This window comes from Ichthyophthirius multifiliis, assembly GCF_000220395.1.
Source record: "Ichthyophthirius multifiliis unplaced genomic scaffold scaff_1120509251282, whole genome shotgun sequence".
NCBI lineage: Eukaryota > Ciliophora > Oligohymenophorea > Hymenostomatida > Ichthyophthirius > Ichthyophthirius multifiliis.
Genome location: NW_004086026.1, coordinates 18,425 through 44,681, shown reverse-complemented (window position 1 = coordinate 44,681; position 26,257 = coordinate 18,425). Strand labels below are relative to the sequence as shown.

Below are 26,257 nucleotides of genomic sequence, written 5' to 3'. Positions count from 1 at the left end.
TAAAATAAGAAATAAGTTGACTTTTATAATTTATGTATATGGAAAATAAGGAAAAATTTATACATTTTTTAAACAATTAAATTTTTAAAAATTCATAAAATATTGTAAAATAATATAAAATATATATATATATATATATATATATTTATATATTCATATATATATCTATATATATATATGCATATTATTTCATATTTTTTAACAAAAATATAAATATATTACAACCTAAAAAATAAAATTATAAAATGGAATAATAAATTTAACCTCTATTAAAACTTTCATAAATTATATCAAATATTTATCTATCATAATGCCCTGGAAAAAACTTATTGAAAGGTCGAGATGGCAAACCCCACAACCGTGATATAAAAATAGACATAACAAATATAAAAAACACATAAAATATAAACATAATAATATGTCTTTTAAATGAATTTGAGTTACGTTCAATAGGTGTATGTGAAAAAAATATTAAAAAATTTGCGATGAATAAAATATAACTTTAATTAAATATCCTATTATTGAAATGAGTACTCCTGATAAAAATAAATTGTAAGAATTTGATTAATTTATAGAATCAAATATAATTTAATAAATTTAAAATAAATCAAATATACTAATACATTGTAGAGGAGGGATAGGAAGAGCAGGATTAATTGCTTCATGTATATTATTAAAGATAGGAATTATTGAAAATTATAAAGAAGCAATATAAAAAGTAAGAAGCTTAAGAGATAAAAGATGTGTAGAAAGTTAAAATTAAGAATATTTTATATAACTATATGAATAATATTTAAAAAAAAAATTGAGAAAAAATAATAATAAAATTTATATTTTTTAAAAAGTTAAAATAATTATTAATATATGAATATATATATATATTTAAATATATATATTTATTTATATATCTTTTCAATTATATTCATCTATTTATTCTTCATTTGAAATAAAACTAGTATCGATTACAATTTTTTTTTTTATTTATTAGCTAAATTATTCTAAATATTTTTATTACTAGTTTAAATATAACTCATATCAATATTAAATGGACCACTTTATTATTTCGAAATAACTAAATTTTCATTATTTTACTATAAAATATTATTAAATGAATTTTTTTATTAGACATTTTAGTTATTAAAATCAAAATTGTTAATATTTTAGATTAAATTTAAATTATGTTTATTTTTAATATTATTACTTATATAATCTAATGGATTACTCAATGCTCTTTTATTTCTAAAATATATATATATATATATATATATATATATATATATATAATATATAAATTTATATTTTTTTTTATAGTTTACTTAAATAATACTATCATATTAGTTTTATATCCTCCGATTTCTATTTGTTTTAATACTTAACGAGTTATACCTTTATTTTTCATATTACAATTAATATATAAATCTTTTGCTAAATTCAATAAATATATTTTAGCCTAATCTTTTGATAAAACAAATTAATCATTGTTATTATTTTTATATTAATCATAAATATTATTGCTTTTTTTCTCAATCAAATCAAATCTTATATTTTATCCATATTCTTAATTTTTCTTCTTAACAATATAAATATAATTAAATATATAATTATTTATTAATTTCCATATATATATATATATATATATATGTAATATTTTACATATCTTTCTTATATATAATATTATTAGTCTTCATTTTATAAAATACTAATATTGACTTGACAATCGTTATTATTTTCTTAATTTTTATTATTCAAATCTTTATTAGAAAATAATCTTCCATTTAATGATTATTAATTAAATTCTACATAATTTTAACTAAAATTTCTTTTTTTTCTATTCATATTAATCGCATTTATATATTTTTATTAATATTATTTCAAAAATCCGTTATCCTAAATTAATTATTATATTTAATTTTACAAATTTAAATTAGATTTGATCAAAGTTTCATTCGTATTTTTACAATTTTCGTTTTCATTTTAAAGCTCTTCTATTTTTTTAACCAATAAATTATTATTTTCCACCTCCCTTCTAAATAACTTAAATACACGTATTAAATTTTCTTCCATATTTGAATATTTATCACTTCCTTTTTCAAAAGTTTTTTGTGAGGTACGTACTGGTCTTAATGGGTTTTACATTTTTTAATATTATTATTATTTTTAAATCTTATATTCTTCCTATTACTATTCTTGCTATTAATTGTTTAACTCTTTATAAAAATATTAACACATATTTTGACCTTCATCGCCATTATCTACATGACTATATAATAAAAAACCTTTCATTTTATAAAAATTAACAGGATTTAAAATACAAATTCTTAATTTAAGAATTTCTTATCTAATTACCTTTTTAATTATTTCTATATTATATATTATATATTATATATAATATATATATAATTTATATATATATATATATATTTTTTAAAATAAATATGTATATATATATATATTTATATATATAATACTATTTATTTAAAAATTTTTGTTTATTTTATTTTTTACTAAAAGAAAAACAAAAAATAAATGATTTATTTATATTTTATAATTAAAAAAAATTAAGAATATTTAGAGATAATAATATAAAGTGTAATTTTAAAATTCTATATGAAATAAAATTACTTTTAAATGTTCATCTTTTTATTAAATTTATTCCTATAAAGAATTATTTTATTAACTTAATTTTTAAACTATTTATTTCAACTAATCAATTTCATTATGTAATTTTACAGATTATTCATTAGGAGTAGCAATCTAAAAATATATATAAAAATAAACAAAAAAAATAAAAAAATACACATAAAAAAATATATATATATTTATATTATATATAATATATATATATATATATATATATATATAATATATATATTTATATATATATTACATCTTTCACTCTTGTTAATACTTTTTTATCTTCATCACATATACCTTTTGTTTTTCTAGTTCTTAAATTGCATATTCTTTATCATGTATAAGTCTTCTTAATTCTAGTATTTTATCTTCATGCTCTGCTATTAATTGTTTATTAAAATTTTAATTATCTTCTCCTATTTATTCTTACAACAATTGTATAGTCTAAGCTTTATTTCTTGCTCTAGTTAGTCTTTCTATACAATCTAATAAAATTTGGTTTTCTTAGGTTAATTTATTTACAAATTCAATATTTAATTATTAGTTTTTGCTTTAACTTCTTTCTATTTCATTTTTTTATAATTGTGTTGTGTTTATTTCCATGTTTTATTAATAGGCGATTCTTAGTGCTTCTTTATTTAATTTTAAAATATCTTTTAAGTCTAAGTTATCCTACATTAATTATTAGTTGTCGTTTTGTAGATATATTAATTTGGCGTTTTGTCGATTTGATAAGCATTCATTTATTGATTCAGTATTTAATATTTAATCTTAAAACATTTTTTTTTTTGGTTTTTTTTTTTTTTTTTTATTTGATTTAAAGAATTTTATTTTTATTTTTTTATTTACTAATATTTTTATTTGCATTTTTTAGTTTTGTTTTTTTTTCTATTTTTTTATTTTTTATTTTTTTTTAATATATATTTAAATAAAATATACAATAATATTTATTTTATTTAAATTTTTTATTATTAATTATTTATTTGTTTATATAAAATTATATTTATATGAGATTTAAAATAAAAATAAAAATAAAAGTTGATTAATTATTATATGTATTTATTTATTTAATATTATAAAAAATTAATATACGTAAGTGTATAATATTAAATATCATAATTTTATATATTTGATAAAAATATAAATAATTAATATATTTTTCAAGTATTTATTTAAAACATAGAAAATATATTTTCTATAAAAATAAAATTAAATATATATATTTTTATATTAAAAAAATAACAGATATAATATGTATATATAAACCTAAAATATATAAAAAAAAAAAAATATTATTAAATGAATAAATAATTATAATGATAGAAATTTATATATAAATATATATATAAAAATAAATGTATATATATATATATATTAATATATATTAATATATATTAATATATATATTATAAATTTTTTATTTTTTTTTTTACATTATAAATAATTTAAAACAATATAAAAAAATTAAAAAACTTATAAATATTAATATTTTTTCAAAAAAAAACAATCAATTAAATTTAAAAAATAATAAAAAGAATATGATTAGCTATCCATTAAACAAAGAAAACATAAATACTTAAAATAAACTTCCATTTAAATTTAACCAACAAAGTCCTAAAAAATATACAGCTTCTCAAATCCAATAAGTATTACTAACAAACAAAAGCAGTCCATAAAAAAATAATATATCAATATCTTCAAGTTCTTAAAGTATATAAGTAAATTTAAATTAAGAATGTGATCAAATAAAAATACTAAAAAATTAACACAAAGAAGATTTATAATATTATTTAGAAAAGTTTAATTTAATTTAAGAAGAATGTAATTTTTATAAAGAATAAAAAGAGCTTTTTTTAGAAGAAGCACGTTAAATTTTTGAAAAAAAAGAAAAAATTTTCAAAAATGAATACGAAAGACAAATATAAAATTTAAATGGGAAAATAGAAGAAATTTAAAGTATTTTAAAAATTAAAGACAATGAGATTTTTTTGATAAAATAAGAAAATGAATAAAAATGCAAAATGTAAATTTAAGAAATAAATTAAAAAAAATAATTAAAAAAATATTTAAAAAATCGAAAAATTAAACTTCTTGAAAAAGACTTTAAATAAATTCTTAATAAATGTAATATTTTAGAGTCTAAAAATATAAAAATAAAATGAAAAACTTAATGAAGCTGATAAATTACACGATAATTACCATAAAATATAGTAATAATTTAATAAACAAATTGAAAGTTTACATAACCTTGAGAATCTAATAAAATAAAAACAAGAAGAAAACATAAATTTAAAAAAAGAAAAAGATAATATCAAAAATAAACTTGAAGAAGAAAAAAATTAACATTTCGAAAATTAAAAAAGTTTAAAAAAGAAAATCTAAATATTAAAAGAAGAAAACGAAATACTTAAAAATAACTATGAAGAATAAATAAGAAAACTAAATATAAAAATAAACTAAATATAATGTGAAAACAAAATATAATTCCAAACATTTGAATTTAATTAAAAAAAAGAAACTGAAAAATTAATTTCAGAAAAAAACTAGGAAATATAAAAAGAAAAATTCATAATAAATTAATAAAATTAAAAAATATAAAATATTTATTAAGAAAATACTTAATTATAATAAATTATATTTTAAAAATAAAATTTCTTAGAAAACACTATAAAGTGCTTTTAATAATAAAAAGATGAAAAATAACCATAAAAGAATATATATGATTTAAATAATGATAATATATTAAAAATAAAATGTAATAATCATAATATAAATAAGTAACTAAATAGATCTTTAGATATATTATATGAGAATGATAATATAAATAAAAAAATACTTAATCGTTGCCAAAATATAATAAAATAATATTGAAATAATATAAAAAAGTAAAATATATAAAATAATATAAATATATATATATATATATATATTATATATAAATATTTTTAAATATACATGTTTCAATAAATTTGTATTTATAATTTAAATAAATTTATAAATGAATTTTTAATAAAAATAAATTTTATTTAATCCTAAATTACATGAACAACCTGGTACTTCTGAATAAGAAATTATATAAATAAAAGAAGCATTTGATTTTTTTGATAAAGACGGTAGTGGTTCTATTTAAATAGACGAATTAAAAGCTGCTATGTTATCATTAGGATTTTAAATAAATGAAAAAAGATTAGAAGAAATAATGAATGCCTTGGATAAAGATAATACTAAATCTCTTGAATTCGAGGAATTTTTAGATTTAATGAAAAAAAAAATCAATGAAAATGACACAACTGAGAAAGATTATTAATAAGTTTTTTGTTATTTTGTTGAAATTGCAAATAAAATTCACTTAACAGACGAAAACGATATTATTAATTATTAAGATGATGAAAATAATGATTATGATGATGATGACAGTTAATAAAAAGATAATATAGACAATTCTTAACTTAGTAAAATAAAAAGTCAAGAAAAATCAATATAGAAAATTAAATCTAATGAATATAAAAACAAACTTTTACATTAAAAAATATCATTTTAAATGCTAAAAAATATAGCAGTATAAATTGGAGAAAATTTATAAGATGATGAACTTATTGAAATGATAACAAAAGCAGATAAAGATAAAGATGGTTTAGTGGGATTCGATGATTTTAAATATATTATGAAATGGTAAAAAAATATTAGTACAAGTAAAAATAATATTAATAAATGAATTTTAAAATGTTTGTTAAAATAAAATTAAAATATTTTTTTATTTTTTAAAAAATAAAAAATAAACTTTTTATATTGTTTTCATTTTTTTTTTTTATATAATTTTGATTGTACTATGTTTTTTAATTTTTTTGTTATTTAAAAATTCTTAATTTTCGCATTTTTATTTCTAATGTATTTTTAAAAATTCTTAATAACATTTGATAAGTTATTTTAAGTCAAAAAAATATCGAATTCTTTTTTTTCATCAAAATCATAAAAATATAAATCTTTTAAAACTTATTTTTATGTATTAATTTTACTTTCTATTGATAAATTACTATTATGATACATTTCTGTAATTTCCTCCTTCAATTATTAGTTTACTTTACTTTTACTTTTTACATAAAACTTTATTTTTTATGAGCTTTAATTCCCAAAATCTTTATTTTAATCTTTTTTTAATAAAAATATTTTTGCAGTTTATGACCTTCTCTATATATTTAAAAAAAAAAAAAAGTTTAAATATAAAATAAAAAATATTAACTTTTTTTCTATATAATTCTTTTATTTTATAATCAATTTCTAATGATCTTTTTTAAAAAACTTTATTTTTTCTTCGATTTAATTCAATATTTCTTTCGGAAATAGTCTTATTACGAATTTAATATAGTTAACTATATATATTTTCTTTTTTTTATATATTATTATTAATAAATAATTAACTATTCTTTTAATTTTATTCAAATGATATATTGTTTTAATTAACTTCTTTATTTTATTCAATAAATTAATTATTATGAATATATTTTTTATTTGAATCTATAATAATATTATTTTGAATAAAATCTTCATTTTATTCAATAAATATATTATTTTTAATATTTTCTTCATTTTATTCAGTTTCCAAAATATTGTCAAAAATCAATTAATTTATTTCCATATCCTATTATCCTAATAATACTTAGTTATTTTCCATATTTGTATAAAAATAGGTGATTATGACATTTATTTTTTATAATTAATTTCACTTTAACTTATAGATTTTTATAAATGACAATTCTTATAAGAAGAGCTGCATTTATTATTTATATTATGAGTAGTTTTTAGCTTTATTTTTTAAGGTTTTTTTAAATTCTATTATTTATTTTTTATCATATAATAATCTTCCTTTAATTAATCTTATATTATATTCTCATCTTCGTATTAATCACTAGTATAGCTTTAATCTAACATATAATCCTCAATATCATTCATTTTTTCTAATATTTGAGAATTCTCATAAATAATTTAAGGTACTCTATAAAAAAACTCTTTACTTCTCTCTTATTATAGTTCAGTAGTACTAATAGAAAGATCTGAAGAAGATATATTTCTTGCCATAAGTACTTTATTTTCTCTCCATTTCCTTAATTTTTTATCCATGTATTTTTTAAGATAAAGTGAATTGAATTTTTATAGAAATCTACTATTCAGTAATTTTTTCCTATAATTTTAATTTTAATTTTCTTAAATTTAAAATTTCCTTATAGATATATAATTATTTAAATATAAATGAACTTAAGTACAACTGTTAAAATCATGAGTAAATTTGCCACAAATATAGCATTTTTAAATAATAATTTACTCCTGCATTATTTTATGTTTTAACATACAATATTTCTCATAATCCAAAGGATATTATTTCTTCCCACATTTTATAAAATCATTTATATTTAAAACTAAAATCAAACAATTAGTTAAAGCTTTTATAAAAATACCTTCATCCTTTAAATTTGCACTAAAGAAATTTTATATATTCAAAAAATTATTTTTCTAATATATATAAAAATATATATATATATATATATATATATATATATATATTAAATATTATTTATATATTTTATTTATTTTTATATTATTATTTTTTCTATTTATCTTATTATATTTTTATATATATATTTACATATAAATTTTATTTATATATAATTATTTATATATTTTTTGTACATTAATTTTATGAATTTATATAGGATTATTATCATTAAAATTATTATAAATACCCACTTCACCTTTCATAATAAAAAATAACAGTTTTTTATCTTAAATATTTTTCGAATTATATATAATTTCATTTAAATTATACATATTTTCCTTCATAAAAAATGTCAATTGACTTAAAAATTCTTTTGAAAAATTCACTTTTAAAAAATTATTTTAATTAAGTATATTTCCATAATAAGCATAAAAAAATTCTTTTTTAATATCTTCTTAAATTTTTTATATAAAAGTCTATCCTTATTTCATAATAAGTATTTCCTTTTCTTTTTTTTAGATATGTTATAGACTTTTTAACACTTTTATTTATGTATTTGATGGTATGTTTCTATTATTCATATAATAAGTCATCATTTAGATTTCCTTTTTATTAATTTATTATTTTTCAGAAACATCATTTACTATTTATCCTACTTTATTTATAGTATAAGCAAATATAGCACTAGAGATAAAGATCATGAAAATCACATAAATCTTCTCATATAAGATATAGGCAGTACATCACCATATCCGACTGTAGTCATAGTAATAAATGCAAAATATAAAGAATAAAATATTATTCTTCCCAATCTGCTTTTTATAGACCTTAATATTATATCCAATTATCATAAATTCCTCCTTATTAATTTTTTACATAAGAAATGCTTTAAATCTTTGAAACCGAATAAAAAATACACCCACTAATATGTGCGATTGTAAATGTTAATAAAACAAGTCCTAATATAGTTCTTAAAATATTAAATTTTTAATAAAATTAATAAAATTCGTCTATAATATTTAAGCATTTCTAAAAACAGTTTATATGTAATATTGCAAGTATATAAAGTAAAATATTTGAATCGAAAAAAAAAATAGAAATTTTCAATAAATTAATCCAAAAATTGCCTTTAAATTCCCTTATTATTATAATTTTTCTCTTTTTTTCGATTTATCCTTCTTCTTCATAATGACTAGTGTTAAGATCTACAAATAAATCGCCCAAAAAAATCAAGCGGAGTATATTTATGGCATAACAGTTAGTATTTTTATTCAAATATATATTATTTTAGATATCAAATGATGCACAAATAGTCGTATAGTAAATATTAGCAAAAGAAATAAACAAAATACACGTTTTCCATAATATATAGAATATATTATTAGGAAAAAATATAGGTATTTTATCCAAAAAGTAGATTTTTTACGAAAAAAAGTCCACAGAGAATTTTTTGTTTTACTCCTATTAAAAAAACACTCTATCATTAATTAAATATAGGTACTCTTGTAAAAATGATTAATCATATTTTAATAAATATTAAATTTATTATTTTAATTTTTGGACAAACTATTATATTTTTATCAATATGAAAATAAAATTTATATTTTTTTTCTATTTATTCATATTTTTAAAAGATATATTCAAACTCTATACATTGCTTTAAATACTATAATTTCGCCTTAGTTTCTGGCTCTTTTTTTGTGTATTATTTTAGGAAGATTCTAAATGATTTTTTGTAGGTTAAACTTATACTGGATTCCTTTTTTAAGATAAAAAAGTGCTTAAAAAATTTTATATGTGTATATTAGAAGTTTAAATATTTTCAATATTTCTTTTTTAAACACTAAATTTATCAAAGAAATTATTTTAACTGTTTTTATTTATAGTATGAGTATGCGAATTTAATATATTATGTGTGTTTAATAACATTATATTTATTTTTTTAATATATGTTTTATTTAAATCCGTATATTATAAATATTTAAATATTTTATGTGTAAAGAAAAAAAATAAAATTAATTATATTATAAAATAATAAAGATATATTTATATTAATATTTGTAAAAAAATATATATATAAATATATTTAAATAAACATATATATATATATTTATATTTATATATATATATTTATATATATTATTTTTTTATTATAATTTTTATATTTTCAAAAATTTTATAATATATAAATATTTTTTAATTATTAATATATAAAATTATAAATAATAAAGTATTATTAATATTTATTTTTCTAAATTAATAATATATTATTTTTTAAAAATAAAATTTAAAAATTCTTTTTTTTCTTAAATATTATTTTTTTATTTATAACAAAAATATTATATTTATTTTCTATAATATATATATAATTAAATTTTTAATTAAATATCTATATATACATTATAAAAAATAATGAATAAATTTTTAAAATATAATTAAACAATTCAATTTAAAAATAATATTTATAAACAATAATAATATATTATTTTTTTAAATAAGTATAATGAATTAACAAGAATATAAATAAATTTTTATTTAACAAAATACAAAATATAACTAGATATAAAAAAAAAAAATGTATTTAATTTTAAGTTAAGAATGTAATATAAATAAATAAAAAATATTTATTATAAATATATATATAAATATATATATTTTTTTATAAATTTAGTGTTGAATATTCTTTTTTTATTTAAATTTATCTTCTTATTAATTAATTATAATTTACAACATAATAAAATTTTTAATATACATAACCATATTAAATATAATTCAATGATTAATTAAATTCAATATAAAAATATATTATAATTTAAGGTTTATATATAAAACTTTCTACAAATTAAGAAACTGAATATCGATAAAAAATAAGAAAAAGTAAAAAATGGTTATAAACAAACGTCAATTAATTATAAAGTAAAGATTTTTAATAAAGTGAATTAATATAAATTTTAAAAAATCAGAAATTTTTAATTTTAACTGCTGAAAATCCGGAAAACTATTTTGTTTCTGATAAAAATAATAAAAAATTATATAATATTCTTTTAAAATGGATAATAAAAAAAAATTATACATAAATATATAAAGTTATTGGGAAATATTTAAAAGAAGGAGAAAAGAGTTTTTTAGTTTAAAATATTAAATTTGATGATATTTTATAGTTTTTTATAGATTTTAAATAAGAAAGTGTAATTATTTAAGATGGGATTATTTTTTAAGATTTAAGCTTATACAAAAGAGTTAAAAGTAAAGATGATTTTGATATTTAATATAATAAATATAGTGAAAATAATAATATATCTATTATGAAAGATTAAAATAGCGATATTTTAGTATTTAAACTTGGGTTTGATTTTAGTTAAAAAGTTGAATATTTTTGAAAGTAAGATTTTAAATTTATTTTTCAGAAAACAAAAAATAAATTATAATATTTTTTTATAAATATTTACATAATTACAAATTAAATTAAAATATATATTATTTTTTATAAAATAACATATTATACAAATTTCCCACTTGTTTTATTAAGCTTTAAAATTAGAAATTATAAAAAAAAAACAAAAAAAATATTAAAAAATAAAATAAAATAACAAAAAAGAAAAATAAATAAAAATAACAAATATATAAATATATATAAAATAAATTTATATAAAAATATAATTGTATATAAAATAAATAAAAATGAATACAAAATCATAATTATATTAAGAATATAAATAAAATTATATAAATACATATATATATATATTTATATATCTTACATTTATTTTTATATTTATATATATATATTTATACATATATAAATTTATCATATTTTTATTTTATTATAAATCCTTTTAATTTAAATTTTCTCTATATTAATTTCTTAAATATGAATTTAATTTATATATTATAAAAATTATTTACAAAATATATCTTTTTTTTCGATTTTCTACAATAAACTAATTATATTGTATTTTTTTATTTCCATATATCCTATATTACAGATATTTTTTATATTAAATAAGCACTTTAAACCTTAATATTTAACTAAAAAGTTTCCTTCTTAAATTATTAATTCCAAAAAAGCCCTCTTAGCCTGATTTTAGAGTCCAAATTTTTAAATAGTATTGCAGTTTTTGGCAAAAAAAGAATACAAAACAGCCAAAATGATATTAAATTTTTGATTATTTTTTAAAAAAAGTCTTCATTAAATATATTTTTCATAAATTATTTATCTAACAATTATAATCTTTATTCAATAATATATTATTTATCTAAATTATCATTCAAATTAATTCTTGTGCTCATCAAAATTTTATAGATTAAAGTCAAAACTTAATATTTTAAACTAAAAAAATTTAAATAAGCATAATTATTATAAAATTCAACTAAGAACTTAAAAAATCTTTTACTTAAAAAAATATATTGACAGCATTTTTATCATCATTATATATTATAAGATTACATAAAAAAATAACTTATTGTTAAATTTATAGATCTATTTTTTTATTTTCTAATATTTGCGAAATTTAGTTTATTATTTCTTAATATTATTTATTTTAAAGGTTTTAGTGTATATTTTCGAATAAATTTGTGTTCATATTATTTATAGTTAGAAAATTGTTATTATTTATATAGTTTTTTTTTTTTTTAAAAAAAAAAATATTAATTTAAAAAATTAATTGTATAATATATTCTTTTTGGCTTTTTATTAGAATTATATATAGGTTTTATAGATTAATTTTAATATTTATAAATTAATCTATTTTATGATTATACTTATATAAAAATAATAATAATATTAATTATAAATTATATATAATTATAAATAAAATAAAATTTTATTATCAAAATTATAAAGAATATTTATATATATATATATATATTATAAATAAAAAAAATATAATAAAAATATAACGAAAGTTTTATTTATAAATAAATATATTATAAAATAAATAATATTTTATATAAAATTCTTATATATTTATTTGTAAAAAAGTATACTTTATTTCTTATTTTTTTTAAAAAAGATAAAAACAAATTATATATATAGTATTTTATAAAAAGTAAAAAATTATATATATAAAAACTTAAAAGTATTATCAATACCAAAAATATTTTTATATTAAAAAATAAAATAAATATATATTATGCATTTATTAAATTATATATATAATATTAATATAAAATATAAATAGAATATATAATATATTATATCAATTATTTATCATATTTTAATTATAAATATAAATATATATATATATTAATTTATTATTTTATATGTATTAAATATAATTGATTAATATTTTTATAATATATTATTAACTATATTTTTTATATATATAGTAAAATTTTATCTAATATTAATATATTTTGATTAAAATACTTATATATATTAAAAAAAATTAAATAGCAAAATTACTTAAAATATATTATATTTTATTTATTTATATATCTTTAAAATACCATCCTTTTATTTATAATTTTTATCTTTTAAGCCTAATTTCTTCAAATCACTTTAACCGAAATCAATTAACAGGCGATAGTTGTTAGATTTCATTATATATACTGAGGCTTGATGTTTTATTTCTTAAATATAAAATCTGTTTTTTAAAATAACTTAATAATATTCTTTCGGAAGGAATTTTCCATATCCACTTAAGTATATATAAATTTCCCATATTCTTTCGATTGAAATGATAAAATAAATTACTTATAATATGAAACTATAACCAAAAAAGGAACAAGTATTTACTTTTCATATTTGATTTATTTAACATTATCCTTTTGTTAAACTTTTAAACCTGACCTGTATTTCAATTTAGTGTTTAAATCTAAACTTATTATTATTTAAGATACTTCCTAAATTTTTTCTAAACCTATTTTATTATTATAAAGAAAGTTACTGATGATATTTAATAAAAAATAAAAAATTTAATTTTTTTTTTTTTCTATACATATATATATATATAAATAATATATAAATAAAAATATACATAAAAAATGGAAAAACCAATTCTATTAAAAGAAATTTAGCATGTTTCTATTAAACATGAATTATATTCATCTTTGAAATAAAAAAACTTTAAAAAAACCTTAAAAATATTCCGTTTATTTAAAATAGATATAGCAGAGGAAATCTCATCACATGGAAATTTTTGGACATCTATACATTATTCTATATATTTTAAAGATCCGAAAACACTCCAGTTTTTAATATAATTAGGCTATATATAGTATAATAAAGACTATAATTTATTAAAAAATATACTAAATATGCCCACTAAATCCGGACATACACCTTTGATGATTTCAGCAATTTATAATTCTCTTGATTGTTTAAAAGTACTTATAAATTTTGGTGGGATTAATTTATTTTAGAAAGATTTGTCAGCATTAGATGCCCAAAAATTAGCATAAAAATATTTTGCAGATGAAGCTTTTAGTCTCATTTAGGAAGTTATTTCCAAAAACAACTATATTGATATGCTTCAAATAAATAAAGAGGAATTCGAGAACAATAAAAATGCAATAATAATGAAAATTTTCGAAAAAAAAATAATCTTAAGCCCTTAGGAAGTATTTTAAAATAAAAATATACTTCTATAAGGAGAATATCTGCCTTGTATAGTATGTTTAAGCAATTTTGGATATTTAAAATATTCGAATTGTTGTGGATAACCTTTACATTTTTAATGTTTTAAAGATAAATTCGAAAATTGTCCTGTTTGTAAATGCGATTTTTTTTTTTTAGTTAAAGAAGTAATTTTTCCAGAAAGAGCTTTTACATTAGAAGAAAATTGAAAAAAAAATATATATAAATTAAAATAGTTTTTAAATTACTTATTTTAAAAAAACTCAAATAAAAAAATATTTAAGAAATATTTCTAGTAATATATTTAATATAAATAATATACAAAAATTAAGAAATAAATTAAAATAAAAAAAAAAAAAGTAATATATAAATATTATATATATATATAAATAAATATATATAAAATATATAAATTTATATATATATATATATATATATATATATATATATATATATATATATTATATTTATATTTTTTATTTTTATCATTATTATTTAAAATATATTATTGTAAATAGTTCGTTTAGTGTAGTGGTTATCACGTTTGCTTTACACGCAAAAGGTCCCGAGTTCAATCCTCGGAATGAACATTTTTTAATTTTTTTATTATTTTTTTTATATTTTTATATTTTTTTTTATATATATTTTTAATATTTTATTTCAAGATTAATTTATCAAATTTATAGATTTAGTTGTTTATCCAAATATATATGATCTCTTTTTTATTTTTCTTAATTATATTTACATAATCTATTATTTAATAATTATATTCTCTTTTCTTTTTTTTTTACTCTACTTTTTCTTATTTATTATTATTTTAGTTCTTCTTCTTTTTACTATTTAAAAGGTAAAACTTAATTTATTTTTCTTTTTTTACTCCAAAAAGTTAATATTTTTTTCTTAAAAGCTAAAAAAATACCATATAAAAGCTTTATTACATCTAAAATCATAAAAAAAATATGTAAAATTAGAATTAAACTCGAACATCCTATAATAAACCATCCTACATAGATTCTTTAATTCTCATTTTCTTAAAAATCATCTTTAACTAAAAAAAAAAGTGAAATTTTTATTAAAACTAGTAAAATTTCGCAAATTCCATTTTTTATATTTTCCCAAAAACATAAATAAGGTTAAAAATACCAAAAATAATACCCCAAAAAAATACTTAAAAACCCCAAAAAACTTAACTAAAAATAAATCTTTTCTTTTAAAAAAACAACTAAGAGAACAAACACTAATTTTCTCATATATAGTAAAATATTACAATATTTTCCATATTTTTACCTTCTTTTCTCACCTCTTAAATACAACCCGCCTATCAACCCTTACATTTTTTAATATAAAAACCCGTTTTCCTTGATTTCCTCTTCCCTATAAACTATCCAAAATAATCCAAAAGGGCTACCCACAACCACCAAAAGGGAAATTCCCCAAAAAAACACATTCAGAAAATCCTAAAAGTCCTTAAAATCAATCTAATAAAACTTCACGAAAACCGAAAAAGCTAAATAAATATAGACAGTCCATAATAGATCTAAAAAACCTCCAAAATACCATTCTTTAATACACCTTTAGTGAAAGTAAAGTCCTATTTTACCCATAAAATTACACATTCCTAATATTTTTTGGGGTAAAAAGACCCCGAAAATGCCTATGAAAACAATAGAAAGACTTTATCCTGCGTTTTTGAGGAATAAGGTGTCTATTTTTACATTTGGGAAGATTAGGAGTGTTTTTTTATCAGAAAAATTATAAAAAAACTCGAAGAAATTCGGGATAAAATCCATCTAAAAATCCTTGAAAATTTTATAAAAATTTAAAACATTTAAAGGAAATCTGATTTTTAAATAAAGCAAAAAATAAATAAAAGAAGTCAAATCTATAGTATTGAAAATGACATAAAAATTACCCAAAAAAGCCACTGGAAAAATACTACTTAATAATACTATTTTGGCCTTCTGAGCTGTATTTTAAACTTTTTAAGCTTCCTATATTTATTATTATGTTAAGGATTATATAGGGAGAAAGTTCCTTTTCATATTTTAATACATTTGAGAGATTATTAGTATTTATAAATGACTATTATATAAGGTTTATGTAGAAAATTAGTGTACATTTCTTACAATTTTGGGGTATATTTATCTAAATTTATAGTGTTATCTGGTCTTAGAGGAGTTCTTAATATGTTTTAAAAGGTATTTAGGGGTTAATTTATATTTGGAAGTATTAAGTGAGATCAGGAAGCTCTTAAAAATATAGTTTTTATTCGAATTTTATTAAAATTTAATAACCTTAGTTTTCTATTATAGAATGAGTAATTTAATATGTATTTTCTTATTAAAATAAAGAAATAGAATTCGTAGAAAACATTAATTTTCTTATAAAAAGTAATTTAAATTGCATTTAATACATTTATTTTATTAGCATTAAACACAATTTTATATTAAACATTCTTATTTAGTAGTAGTATTTTAATTAGTATTTTAAGTGGCATTTTAAATGGTATTTTATTTAGTATTTTAAGTGATATTTTCTGTATTATTAGTAATATTTTATTTAGTATTATGAGTAGTATTTTAAGTTGTATTTTGGGTAGTATTTAAGTGGTATTTACTGTAGTATTTTAGGTAGTATTTTAAGTGGTATTTTAAGTTATATTTTAGGTAGTATTTTAAGTGGTATTTCTGTAGTAGTTTAAGTTTATTTTAATTTGTACTTTATTTTGTATTTTCTGTAGTATTTTATGAATTATTTTATGTAGTATTTTCAGCATTATTTATGTAGTATTTTAAGTGATATTTTAATTGTTATTTTAAGTGGAATTATATTTAGTATTTTATATAGTATTTTATGTAGTGTTTTAAGAAGTATTTAATTAGTATTTAAAGGAGCATTTTATGTAGAGTTTTCTACAGTATTTTAAGCATATTTTAATATATATTTTCTGTGATATTTTATGTTGCGTTTTATACAGTATTTTAAGTGTTATTTAGGAAGTATTCTGTGTAGTATTCAATCCATTATTTATATTGTATTTTAAGCAGTATTTAAAGGAGTATTTTTTGTTTTTCTGTAGTATTTTAACCGGTATTTTAAGTGGATTTTTAAGATATATTTTCAGTGGTATTTTATGTAATATTATCTGTAGTATTTTAAGTGATATTTTAAGTGTTATTTTGAGTGTTATTTTAGGCAGTATTCTATATAGTATTTAACGCAGTAATTTATTTAGTATTTTATGTAGTGTTTTCAGCATTATTTTCCTTAGTATTTAACGCAGTAATTTATGTAGTATTTTCAGCATTATTTTATGTAGTATTTTCAGCATTATTTTATGTATTATTTTTAGTGTTATTTTCCTTAGTATTTTATATAATATTGTTTTATTTAATAATTATATTATCTAAATTTATTATTTTCTCACATTTTTTTCCTTAAAATCCTTCTTTACATATTTTACATAATTACTTATCATACTAATTACAATTTAAACAATTTTAAACCTCACAAATAACACATAAATTACTATTTAAATCTATACTATACCCTTAAATACACTAAATACATACTAAATCATCTACTAAATTACATTCTTCACAATATTAAATAGAACATTTAGCACATTAACCTCTTTAAAGTAGTAATCCTTACTAACATTAAAGACACTCTTTCTTTTATAAATCAAAATCGACACAATTATTACAAAAACCAATACTACAAGTACAATAGACATCCCATTCATTAATTGAATTTGTTTTTTTTTCAAATTTAAAAAGAAACGAATTATCACATTCTTCACAAGAAAAATCATTTTTACAATTAGAGCATCCTAATTTACATTTCTAACAAATTCTATTCTTCTAATTATAAAAATAACCTTTTTTTTAACATTCCTAATGTTCACATTTTTACAAAAAATCGCTCCAAAAGTAATTTTCATCACAAAATAAACACTTTTCCTTACCGCATTTTTAGCAAAATTCAAATTTACATGCACAAATAGATAGACTAGAATTAAAAATATCAAAAACCTGTAAAATTTTATCATTTTAACATTTTAAACTACCCTCAGTACACTAAATTGGAATTATCTCATTCCCGAAAACCTCCCATTTTTAACACTAAAAGTTATATTTTCACACTATTGGTGTTCTTTAGAGTAATAAAATAAAACCTAATCACCCTGGCATTATCTATTGCTTATTTATACACATTATTTTAATTAGATGTCCCATTCAAAGCCTAATCGACATTAATTACAATTATCAAAAGTTGTACATTTAGCACATTTTGGTGGACAAACTGTAATTTTTTCACAAAGAAAAACATTTTCATGTTCAAAGAGTTTAAAACCATAAAAACAGTTCAGACAAGAAAATTAATTTTTACAAAAAAGACAATTTTCGATACAATTTCCCCATATTTTAACACTTTTAATCCCAATATAATATTAACTTTTTTAACTCAAGGAAAAGCCTGTATTAGTCTTAAATTTATTCGCAAATAAAATTTTTAAATCTTTTGAAAATTGCTAAATATTTATCTAGTATTGAGTATATAATAATTTATAATTTTTTCCTCTAAAATAAATATATTATTTTTCCTATTTCTCATTTTCTTCTATATTTTTACATTTATTTTACTAAAAAGTAAACTAACCATTTATTATCTCAATTGAAAATGCCAATTCTTAATCTTAATGAACTATATAAGACGCTTCGACTACTAAAAATTAAATTTAATTGTCTATTATAAATAAAAAAAAAAAAATATGAATATATATATATATGGATGATAATATAAAAATATATATATTTATATATAAATAATAATATAAAAATTTATATATTTCAATATATTTAAATATAATATATATTTATATATATAAATTATATTTATATATATATAATATTTCTATATAAAATTTAAATTAATATTATATTTTTATTTTATAAATATTAATTACCTTATATATTATTTATTTACAAAGAGCATTCAATTCCGAATTAACCTCCTATTAATAATGCTTATTGTAAATTATTTATAGTCGAAGATACATCACAATCTGTAATTATTGTATTTTTTTAAATGTTTTTGCAAGAAAAATATTTGTTTGTTTAACACTATTAATTAATAAAATTTATATCAAATATTTCTGTATATTCTATTGTTACTTTTTTTTATATAATTAATATAAATATATATATATATATAGTAAAATATTTTATATATATATATAAATTTTTCATAGTTTAATTTTTTTTACTTTTAAATATTAATAACATATATATTATGTTTTTTTCTATTTTCATTTTTTTTATTTTTAAAATATATATATTCGCTAAAAATTATATTCATTTTTATTTTAAAAATTTTTGCTTAAAAATCTAATAAATTTTTAGAGTTAAGTTAATTTTATTATATTCGGAAAAAATAAAATAAATAATCTTTTTATAAAAATAAGCAAATTATAAAAATAAAATTATAATTATAATATAAAATTAATATCCTATTAAAAAAAACATATATATATATATATATATTTATATATATATATATATATATATATATATATTTTAGTTACTATAATCTTAAAATTTTAAATTAATTAAAAACATTTAATAAGATTTTTTTTAATTAAATAAATATTAATTTTCTATTAAAAAAAAAAAAAAAATTAAATGAAATTAATAGAAATATCTAAAACAAAATTAATGAAATAAAGCCGAGAATAAATAATTCGAATATTAGACTAATTAATAGCCCATTAAGATTCTGTTGAGTTTAGAAAGCCAGTTTATTATAAAGCTTTAGGTTTAGATGATTACCGATAAATAGTAAAAAAGCCAATGGATTTAAATACTGTTAGAAGAAACATAATAAAAAATATATATGGATATTTAGAAGAAATAATTGATGATATATAATTAGTATGGGATAATTGTAAACTATATAATGAGCAAAATTCAGTATTTTTATTATTTCTTTATTTCTATTTTAAATATAACAATAAAAAAAGCCTATATATTTAATTGCTGTAAAATTAGAAAATATATATCATGATTTACTTTTAGAAAATTTTCCATAAATTATGTAAATAAATACATAATACAATATAATTTAATTATATATATATATATTATCTAATTATAGGGAAAAAAGAAATGCCTAATTTATAAATAAAGATGATTTTATTATTTAATAAAATACACAAAATAAAATAAAAAAAGATTTTGTAAAAAAAAACAACAAATTCCATAAAAAACACGAAAATATATCCATAGAACATATTCCTTTTCTAAAATTTGCAAATGATAAAATAAAACTAGAATAGTTAATATAAACTACTAAATAAGTAGAAAAAAATGGCTACAAATTAATAAAAAAAAGTACACTAAAAAAAATAATAAAAAATAAAAAAAATAAAAAAAAATAAGATAATTGATTTAATTTAGCATTTCTAACCTTAAATAGTTACAAAAGTATTTTTTTATAATTTATATTAAATAATAATATATTTTTATTAATTATAAGTTTTTTTATTTATTACATGAAACATAGAGATTAACAAAAAAAATATATTTTATTATATTTTATTTTTTTTTAAAAAATATTACAGAAAATAATTTAATAATATATATTAGGATTAAAATGAAGTTAAATATATAGACTTTCATTTGATATCTGAATATACATATAACTTAATCTAAAACATATTAAACTAAACTAACACATTTAAATGCATAAACGAGGAAGAATCGGACTCTGAAATAAACGAAGAAGAAGATGATGAAGAAGAAGATGATGAAAAAGAAATAGAGGAAAAATAAGAAAAAGAAGAAGGTAAAATATAAGAATGAAAATTAAAATTTATATATAAAATAATATAAATAGTATATGTATAAATATATATATATATATATATATATTTATTTATATATATATCTATTAAATCAATTTTTCATGAAACTTTAATTTTCAAATTTTAAAGCTGAAGCATTAATTCCAATTTATTTATTTTTAAAATTTACATTTGTTTTTAATAAAAGCTATTTTAAGTTTTACTCTCATTAATATTTTCACCATTTATATAATTATTATTTTATTTAACATCTTCTTATTTTTGAATAATATTTTCATATTCCAGAATTAACGGTTATCCCTAATTTCTATTTTAATAAATATTATTTACTTTCTAAACTCTAGTATTCATTAAAAACTTATCCAAAATTGGAAAATCTCCAATTATATTACTTTCATTATTTTAATAATAATCATTATCTTTAATAGTATTCGCCATTATATTATTATTTTCATAAAACATATGTGTTTTTAAAAATTTTCTTGGGTTTTTTAATCCTTTTTAATTTTATTAAAACTAATACCTGTCAACATTATTTTCAAATTTTTAATTTTCTTATAAGAAATTATTCTTACTTTACGTATTTTCCTATAAACCTAATTCTTTTTTTAAATAAACTAATTGAATTCTTAAAAACTTCCTTTTACATATTTCTAAAAATGCGATAATTAAGCCTATTTATTATTTTCATATAAAAAATCGCTTGGAAATACACACGAACAAAACTCATCCATTGTCAAAACATTATTTCTATCTTTATTAAATCTAATAAGTAAATATTTAAAACTTTATTCATTAAAATCAGTATATTAATTCTAAATCATAAAAGCATAAAAACTAGATATAGTTAAATTAAATATAATATATATATGTTAAATAATATGAATATATATATATATATATATATATATATATATATATATTTATCTTTATACGCTTAAGAATCTATATAATCTTAATTCGGTCTAGCTATTCTGCGAAAACTTTCTCTAAAATTCCATCCAAAATTATTCATTAAATCCATTTTTTAAGATTCTGTTTCTCGAATATAATTTATTTCTAATTCAAAGATTTTTGATAATTATTCTTCTAAATAAAATGGTAATTATGGCTTTTAATTAGAACAATAAAACTTATGCCTTGCTAAACATTATTCTTTTAATATTTGGCTCTAATGAGGTAATACAATTTTTAAAAATCTTATTTTTTATTTTTAATTAAAAATAAAATTAAATTATATTTATAATACTCTTTAAAAGTTATATATTAATGATTTTATGAATAATTATAAATTAAAAATTCAACTTCTTTATCTCTAATCATTACATGATTTTTTCTAATTTTTTTTTGTATTAAAAATAAAACTGAATAATATTATATTTTTTTACGCTAAAAATATTTTTAAATCATTAGAGGTTAAATAACCATGTCTATGAGTATCTAAACATTTAAAAGCTTCAGAACATTCAAATTAATTATTTTCGCATAATAATTATCTATAATGTTCAATCTATTTATGAGATAGTATATATCATTTTATTAAATACATATATATATATATAAATATACTTCTTATTCCTTATTAATTATTGATGCTAATAAAAAAGCTAAACATAAATCGTAATTAATATTATAATTATTATCATCGTTATATTAATCTTAATTATAATCAACTTATTAATTTTATTGTGAAGAAATATTTATATAATTTTTATTTTGATTTGTTTAGAACATTATTTATATTATAATTTTTTTTTGATAATAATAAATATGAAACTGATTTATATATAATTTATAAAATTTAAACAAAATTAAAAAATTAATAAAAATAATAATTTTTAATTTACAAAATATTATATAAATATTTATTTATGAACAAATATATTTTTTTATTTATAATATATAAATTTAAAAAATTATATATTTAAAAAATCTTATATTAAATTAATTATGAAATCATAAATATTTAAAAAAAAAAATTAAATAAAATTGTATATTTTTAATTTATTGATTTTTTCAAGATTAAATTAAATATAAAAAAATTTAAAAAATAAAAATAAAAATATATCAAATTTAAAGATATATAATTAAAATATATTTAATATCTTTTATATAAAAATATTAAAATAAATTCATATAATATTATTACTATCATTAAAAATAATAAAAAAAAATATATATATAAAAAAATATATCATTATAAATAAAATGTATAAATATATATTTAAATATATTTAAATATATATATATTTATATAATATATATATATAAAAATTTTTCATTATATATTCATAATTATAAAAAAAAATTTTAATTTTTATATTTTACTTTTATTATAATTTATTTATTATAATATTTATATTTTATTGATAACCTATAAAATAATGTCTTAAAAATACAGATCTAATATTTAAAAATAATATAAAAGTTTATTATATATATCTGTGTATAATTATTTATTTCTCTCTTATTTTATTAAAAAAATAAATTATTTTATATTAAATATTTTTCTTTTAAAAGTCATAATAACTTTTTTAGTTTTTTTATAATTTATAAATTAAATAAATATTTAACATTGAAAATGTTTTAAAGTAATTTATACAATTTTACTTATAAAATAGGATTATTAACTTTTTAATTTTTTTTTATTTATATAGTTACTATAAATATTTTATTTTATTTATTTCAGTTAATTTTATCTTTTTTATATACTTATTTTTTTTACTAATTTATATATATAGATTTATATTTAAAATAGATTAATATTCATTATTAAAAACAATTTTTTATTAAATAGAGATAATTTTTGTTTTATTTATTTATCTCTTTTTGTTTTTTATTTATAAAATTAATTTTTAAATTATTTACTTTAAAATCTCTATAATGATATAAATAATATAATAAAATATGAAATTATAAAAATAAAACTATAAAATATTTAGTATTGAGTTTATAATCACCTATATATATATATTTTAATGATTAACATTATTTTATTAAAATTTTATTAAAATAAAAATAATTTATAAAAAAATTTATTAAAAAAAATATTTATTTTAAATTTAAAAAATATATTAAAATACTTTATTAAAATGGGATAAAAATAATACATTTATTTTATAATTATTATATAATAATTAAAAAAAAATTACCTATTATTAAAATAAAAATATATATATATTTTTTTAAAAAAGGATATTAATAATAAATTATAATATATATTATATGTTTATAGAAAGCTTTGAAATTATAATTGGATATATATTGTTAATTTAATTAATATTAAATTATACTAAAAATTAAACAATAAAATCAAATATTTGCAATAAGCCATCCTTCTTAATATTTTTTTATTAAATTACAAACTTTTTAAAAGTATAGAATTTTAGATTCATAAATATCTGATAATTAATTAATATAAACAAAAGGTAATATCTAAGAATCAATAATATTAATTTAAAGTAAAATTATTTATATTATTAAGTCTTTAACAATATTAATTCTAATAACATCATATTAATTATTAAAATTCTCGACATCAAATACTTATTAATATAGATTTTTTAAATCTTTATTCTATTCAATATAATTAATATTTCTTACATTTAATTTTAAAAAAAGACATTTTAAATGATTATTATTTAATCCAAGAGTTTGACTAAATTCATTCTTTTTACTCATTTCCTATATCCTTTAAATTATTTATATAACTATTTTATCATAAGCAAAAGGAACTTCAAAATAATCTAAATTCTCTTTACTTAAAAGTTTAATAAAGAATAATAAGACATATTTAGATTTATTATAGTTTTTCTTTTTATCTGAAGTATTCCTTTATTCGTTATATTATGATATTTAGTTCTCTAATTAAAATTAGTCATTAAAACCTGTGAGTGGTTATTAATAGTCATAAAAATTATCAAAATCTATATTTTTTGTTCTAAATTTATAACTTACAAACCTTTATTTTATTATTTAATCCCATTCTTACTATAATATATCATCATCATTTAAAGCTTTATAATCTCCATTTATATATAAATAGAAGATTTTTTTTAAATTATTAAACAAAATTTATTTGTTCTTATAATTTAGTTTTTTATCAAATTATACTTAATATTATTATTTCTAATTTAAGTGTTCTTGAGAAAAACTGGAATTAATAAAATTACTGAAACTTTGCTATTTATTTAATAGATATTATTATAAATTAAATATATTGATTTAATCATATTTTTTTATAAAATTAGTAGTCTATTCGTAGTTGTTTATAAATTCTTTTTTAACATTTTTATCTTTCAAGCAAGTTTTTATAAAAATATAATTAAAATTATTAATATTAATATTATTTTATACAATTTGATATTTACAAACTTTTTGTTTTTCATTTTAATTATTAACTGTTTCTTCGAATTCTTACTTCTAATCACTATAATTTTCTATCTAATTTATAGATACTTACTTAATAGGATATATCTTATTAGGATTTTAAGAAAGAGTGTCATTTTATGATTATAATAGTTATTATTCTTGTTTCATTTTTTTTTATTTAATTTATTTTTAATTTAAATAACAAATATTTTATTGCAATTATATTTTAAATTATGTTAAGATTATTTTAATATATTTATTTTACACAGGTTTAAAATAATATATATTTTTATTTAAAAAAAAAAATTTAAATTTTTAT

At 15.1% G+C, this 26,257-nt stretch overlaps 3 protein-coding genes and 1 non-coding gene across 4 annotated transcripts, besides 85 other annotated features; 3 read left to right on the top strand and 1 right to left on the bottom strand. All coding sequences in view use genetic code 6, as the record gives it.

Annotated features, from left to right (window-relative positions):
- Positions 1 to 85: 85 nt before the first annotated feature.
- Positions 86 to 123: a microsatellite.
- Positions 120 to 179: a microsatellite.
- Positions 180 to 363: 184 nt separating this feature from the next.
- Positions 364 to 409: a microsatellite.
- Positions 410 to 867: 458 nt separating this feature from the next.
- Positions 868 to 908: a microsatellite.
- Positions 870 to 908: a microsatellite.
- Positions 909 to 1,244: 336 nt separating this feature from the next.
- Positions 1,245 to 1,290: a microsatellite.
- Positions 1,291 to 1,859: 569 nt separating this feature from the next.
- IMG5_175400 (hypothetical protein) lies at positions 1,860 to 2,358 on the bottom strand. Its single transcript, XM_004029633.1, has one exon. It carries the CDS (start codon positions 2,256 to 2,258, stop codon positions 1,935 to 1,937), a length of 324 nt encoding a protein of 107 aa, XP_004029681.1. The 5' UTR covers positions 2,259 to 2,358; the 3' UTR covers positions 1,860 to 1,934.
- Positions 2,359 to 2,361: 3 nt separating this feature from the next.
- Positions 2,362 to 2,461: a microsatellite.
- Positions 2,362 to 2,464: a microsatellite.
- A 343-nt stretch (positions 2,465 to 2,807) lies between these two features.
- Positions 2,808 to 2,884: a microsatellite.
- Positions 2,885 to 3,499: 615 nt separating this feature from the next.
- Positions 3,500 to 3,550: a microsatellite.
- Positions 3,551 to 3,962: 412 nt separating this feature from the next.
- Positions 3,963 to 4,045: a microsatellite.
- A 623-nt stretch (positions 4,046 to 4,668) lies between these two features.
- Positions 4,669 to 4,697: a microsatellite.
- Positions 4,669 to 4,708: a microsatellite.
- A 290-nt stretch (positions 4,709 to 4,998) lies between these two features.
- Positions 4,999 to 5,048: a microsatellite.
- A 439-nt stretch (positions 5,049 to 5,487) lies between these two features.
- Positions 5,488 to 5,576: a microsatellite.
- Positions 5,525 to 5,577: a microsatellite.
- Positions 5,578 to 5,632: 55 nt separating this feature from the next.
- IMG5_175390 (variant sh3 domain protein) lies at positions 5,633 to 6,349 on the top strand (the record flags this gene model as incomplete). The annotated part of the gene is made up of 2 exons (XM_004029632.1): positions 5,633 to 5,944; positions 6,119 to 6,349. The coding sequence occupies 2 exons, from the start codon at positions 5,633 to 5,635 to the stop codon at positions 6,347 to 6,349; spliced, it is 543 nt and encodes a 180-aa protein (XP_004029680.1).
- Positions 6,150 to 6,189: a microsatellite.
- A 747-nt stretch (positions 6,350 to 7,096) lies between the features above and the next one.
- Positions 7,097 to 7,229: a microsatellite.
- A 916-nt stretch (positions 7,230 to 8,145) lies between these two features.
- Positions 8,146 to 8,211: a microsatellite.
- Positions 8,147 to 8,310: a microsatellite.
- Positions 8,159 to 8,312: a microsatellite.
- Positions 8,163 to 8,310: a microsatellite.
- Positions 8,313 to 10,128: 1,816 nt separating the features above from the next.
- Positions 10,129 to 10,179: a microsatellite.
- Positions 10,159 to 10,271: a microsatellite.
- Positions 10,166 to 10,270: a microsatellite.
- Positions 10,194 to 10,265: a microsatellite.
- Positions 10,272 to 10,357: 86 nt separating the features above from the next.
- Positions 10,358 to 10,405: a microsatellite.
- A 1,270-nt stretch (positions 10,406 to 11,675) lies between these two features.
- Positions 11,676 to 11,738: a microsatellite.
- Positions 11,739 to 11,748: 10 nt separating this feature from the next.
- Positions 11,749 to 11,802: a microsatellite.
- A 46-nt stretch (positions 11,803 to 11,848) lies between these two features.
- Positions 11,849 to 11,927: a microsatellite.
- Positions 11,860 to 11,950: a microsatellite.
- Positions 11,861 to 11,927: a microsatellite.
- Positions 11,951 to 12,905: 955 nt separating the features above from the next.
- Positions 12,906 to 12,937: a microsatellite.
- Positions 12,913 to 13,081: a microsatellite.
- Positions 13,033 to 13,079: a microsatellite.
- Positions 13,034 to 13,071: a microsatellite.
- Positions 13,037 to 13,070: a microsatellite.
- Positions 13,082 to 13,225: 144 nt separating the features above from the next.
- Positions 13,226 to 13,369: a microsatellite.
- Positions 13,276 to 13,324: a microsatellite.
- Positions 13,294 to 13,402: a microsatellite.
- Positions 13,397 to 13,452: a microsatellite.
- Positions 13,453 to 14,068: 616 nt separating this feature from the next.
- Positions 14,069 to 14,102: a microsatellite.
- Positions 14,103 to 15,064: 962 nt separating this feature from the next.
- Positions 15,065 to 15,175: a microsatellite.
- Positions 15,176 to 15,219: 44 nt separating this feature from the next.
- IMG5_175380 lies at positions 15,220 to 15,292 on the top strand. Its single transcript has one exon. It is a non-coding gene; the product is annotated as a tRNA-Val (tRNA).
- Positions 15,293 to 15,343: a microsatellite.
- Positions 15,293 to 15,359: a microsatellite.
- A 1,809-nt stretch (positions 15,360 to 17,168) lies between these two features.
- Positions 17,169 to 17,608: a microsatellite.
- Positions 17,220 to 17,259: a microsatellite.
- Positions 17,274 to 17,570: a microsatellite.
- Positions 17,336 to 17,511: a microsatellite.
- A 184-nt stretch (positions 17,609 to 17,792) lies between the features above and the next one.
- Positions 17,793 to 17,918: a microsatellite.
- Positions 17,794 to 17,883: a microsatellite.
- Positions 17,817 to 17,883: a microsatellite.
- Positions 17,850 to 17,905: a microsatellite.
- Positions 17,854 to 17,896: a microsatellite.
- Positions 17,890 to 17,944: a microsatellite.
- Positions 17,938 to 18,051: a microsatellite.
- Positions 17,938 to 18,076: a microsatellite.
- Positions 17,989 to 18,051: a microsatellite.
- Positions 18,077 to 19,455: 1,379 nt separating the features above from the next.
- Positions 19,456 to 19,578: a microsatellite.
- Positions 19,481 to 19,617: a microsatellite.
- Positions 19,548 to 19,626: a microsatellite.
- Positions 19,561 to 19,626: a microsatellite.
- Positions 19,627 to 19,883: 257 nt separating this feature from the next.
- Positions 19,884 to 19,951: a microsatellite.
- Positions 19,887 to 19,945: a microsatellite.
- A 205-nt stretch (positions 19,952 to 20,156) lies between the features above and the next one.
- Positions 20,157 to 20,193: a microsatellite.
- Positions 20,172 to 20,209: a microsatellite.
- Positions 20,210 to 20,228: 19 nt separating this feature from the next.
- Positions 20,229 to 20,280: a microsatellite.
- Positions 20,281 to 21,070: 790 nt separating this feature from the next.
- On the top strand, positions 21,071 to 21,565 carry IMG5_175370 (hypothetical protein; the record flags this gene model as incomplete). The annotated part of the gene is made up of 2 exons (XM_004029631.1): positions 21,071 to 21,094; positions 21,350 to 21,565. 2 exons carry the CDS (start codon positions 21,071 to 21,073, stop codon positions 21,563 to 21,565), a joined length of 240 nt encoding a protein of 79 aa, XP_004029679.1.
- Positions 21,101 to 21,137: a microsatellite.
- Positions 21,101 to 21,141: a microsatellite.
- Positions 21,102 to 21,141: a microsatellite.
- Positions 21,104 to 21,135: a microsatellite.
- Positions 21,482 to 21,520: a microsatellite.
- An 11-nt stretch (positions 21,566 to 21,576) lies between the features above and the next one.
- Positions 21,577 to 21,650: a microsatellite.
- Positions 21,590 to 21,659: a microsatellite.
- A 764-nt stretch (positions 21,660 to 22,423) lies between these two features.
- Positions 22,424 to 22,490: a microsatellite.
- Positions 22,491 to 23,468: 978 nt separating this feature from the next.
- Positions 23,469 to 23,500: a microsatellite.
- Positions 23,469 to 23,507: a microsatellite.
- A 216-nt stretch (positions 23,508 to 23,723) lies between these two features.
- Positions 23,724 to 23,782: a microsatellite.
- Positions 23,739 to 23,856: a microsatellite.
- Positions 23,779 to 23,837: a microsatellite.
- Positions 23,857 to 23,874: 18 nt separating the features above from the next.
- Positions 23,875 to 23,935: a microsatellite.
- Positions 23,936 to 24,467: 532 nt separating this feature from the next.
- Positions 24,468 to 24,505: a microsatellite.
- A 60-nt stretch (positions 24,506 to 24,565) lies between these two features.
- Positions 24,566 to 24,623: a microsatellite.
- Positions 24,624 to 24,692: 69 nt separating this feature from the next.
- Positions 24,693 to 24,746: a microsatellite.
- Positions 24,695 to 24,749: a microsatellite.
- Positions 24,750 to 26,257: the final 1,508 nt, after the last annotated feature.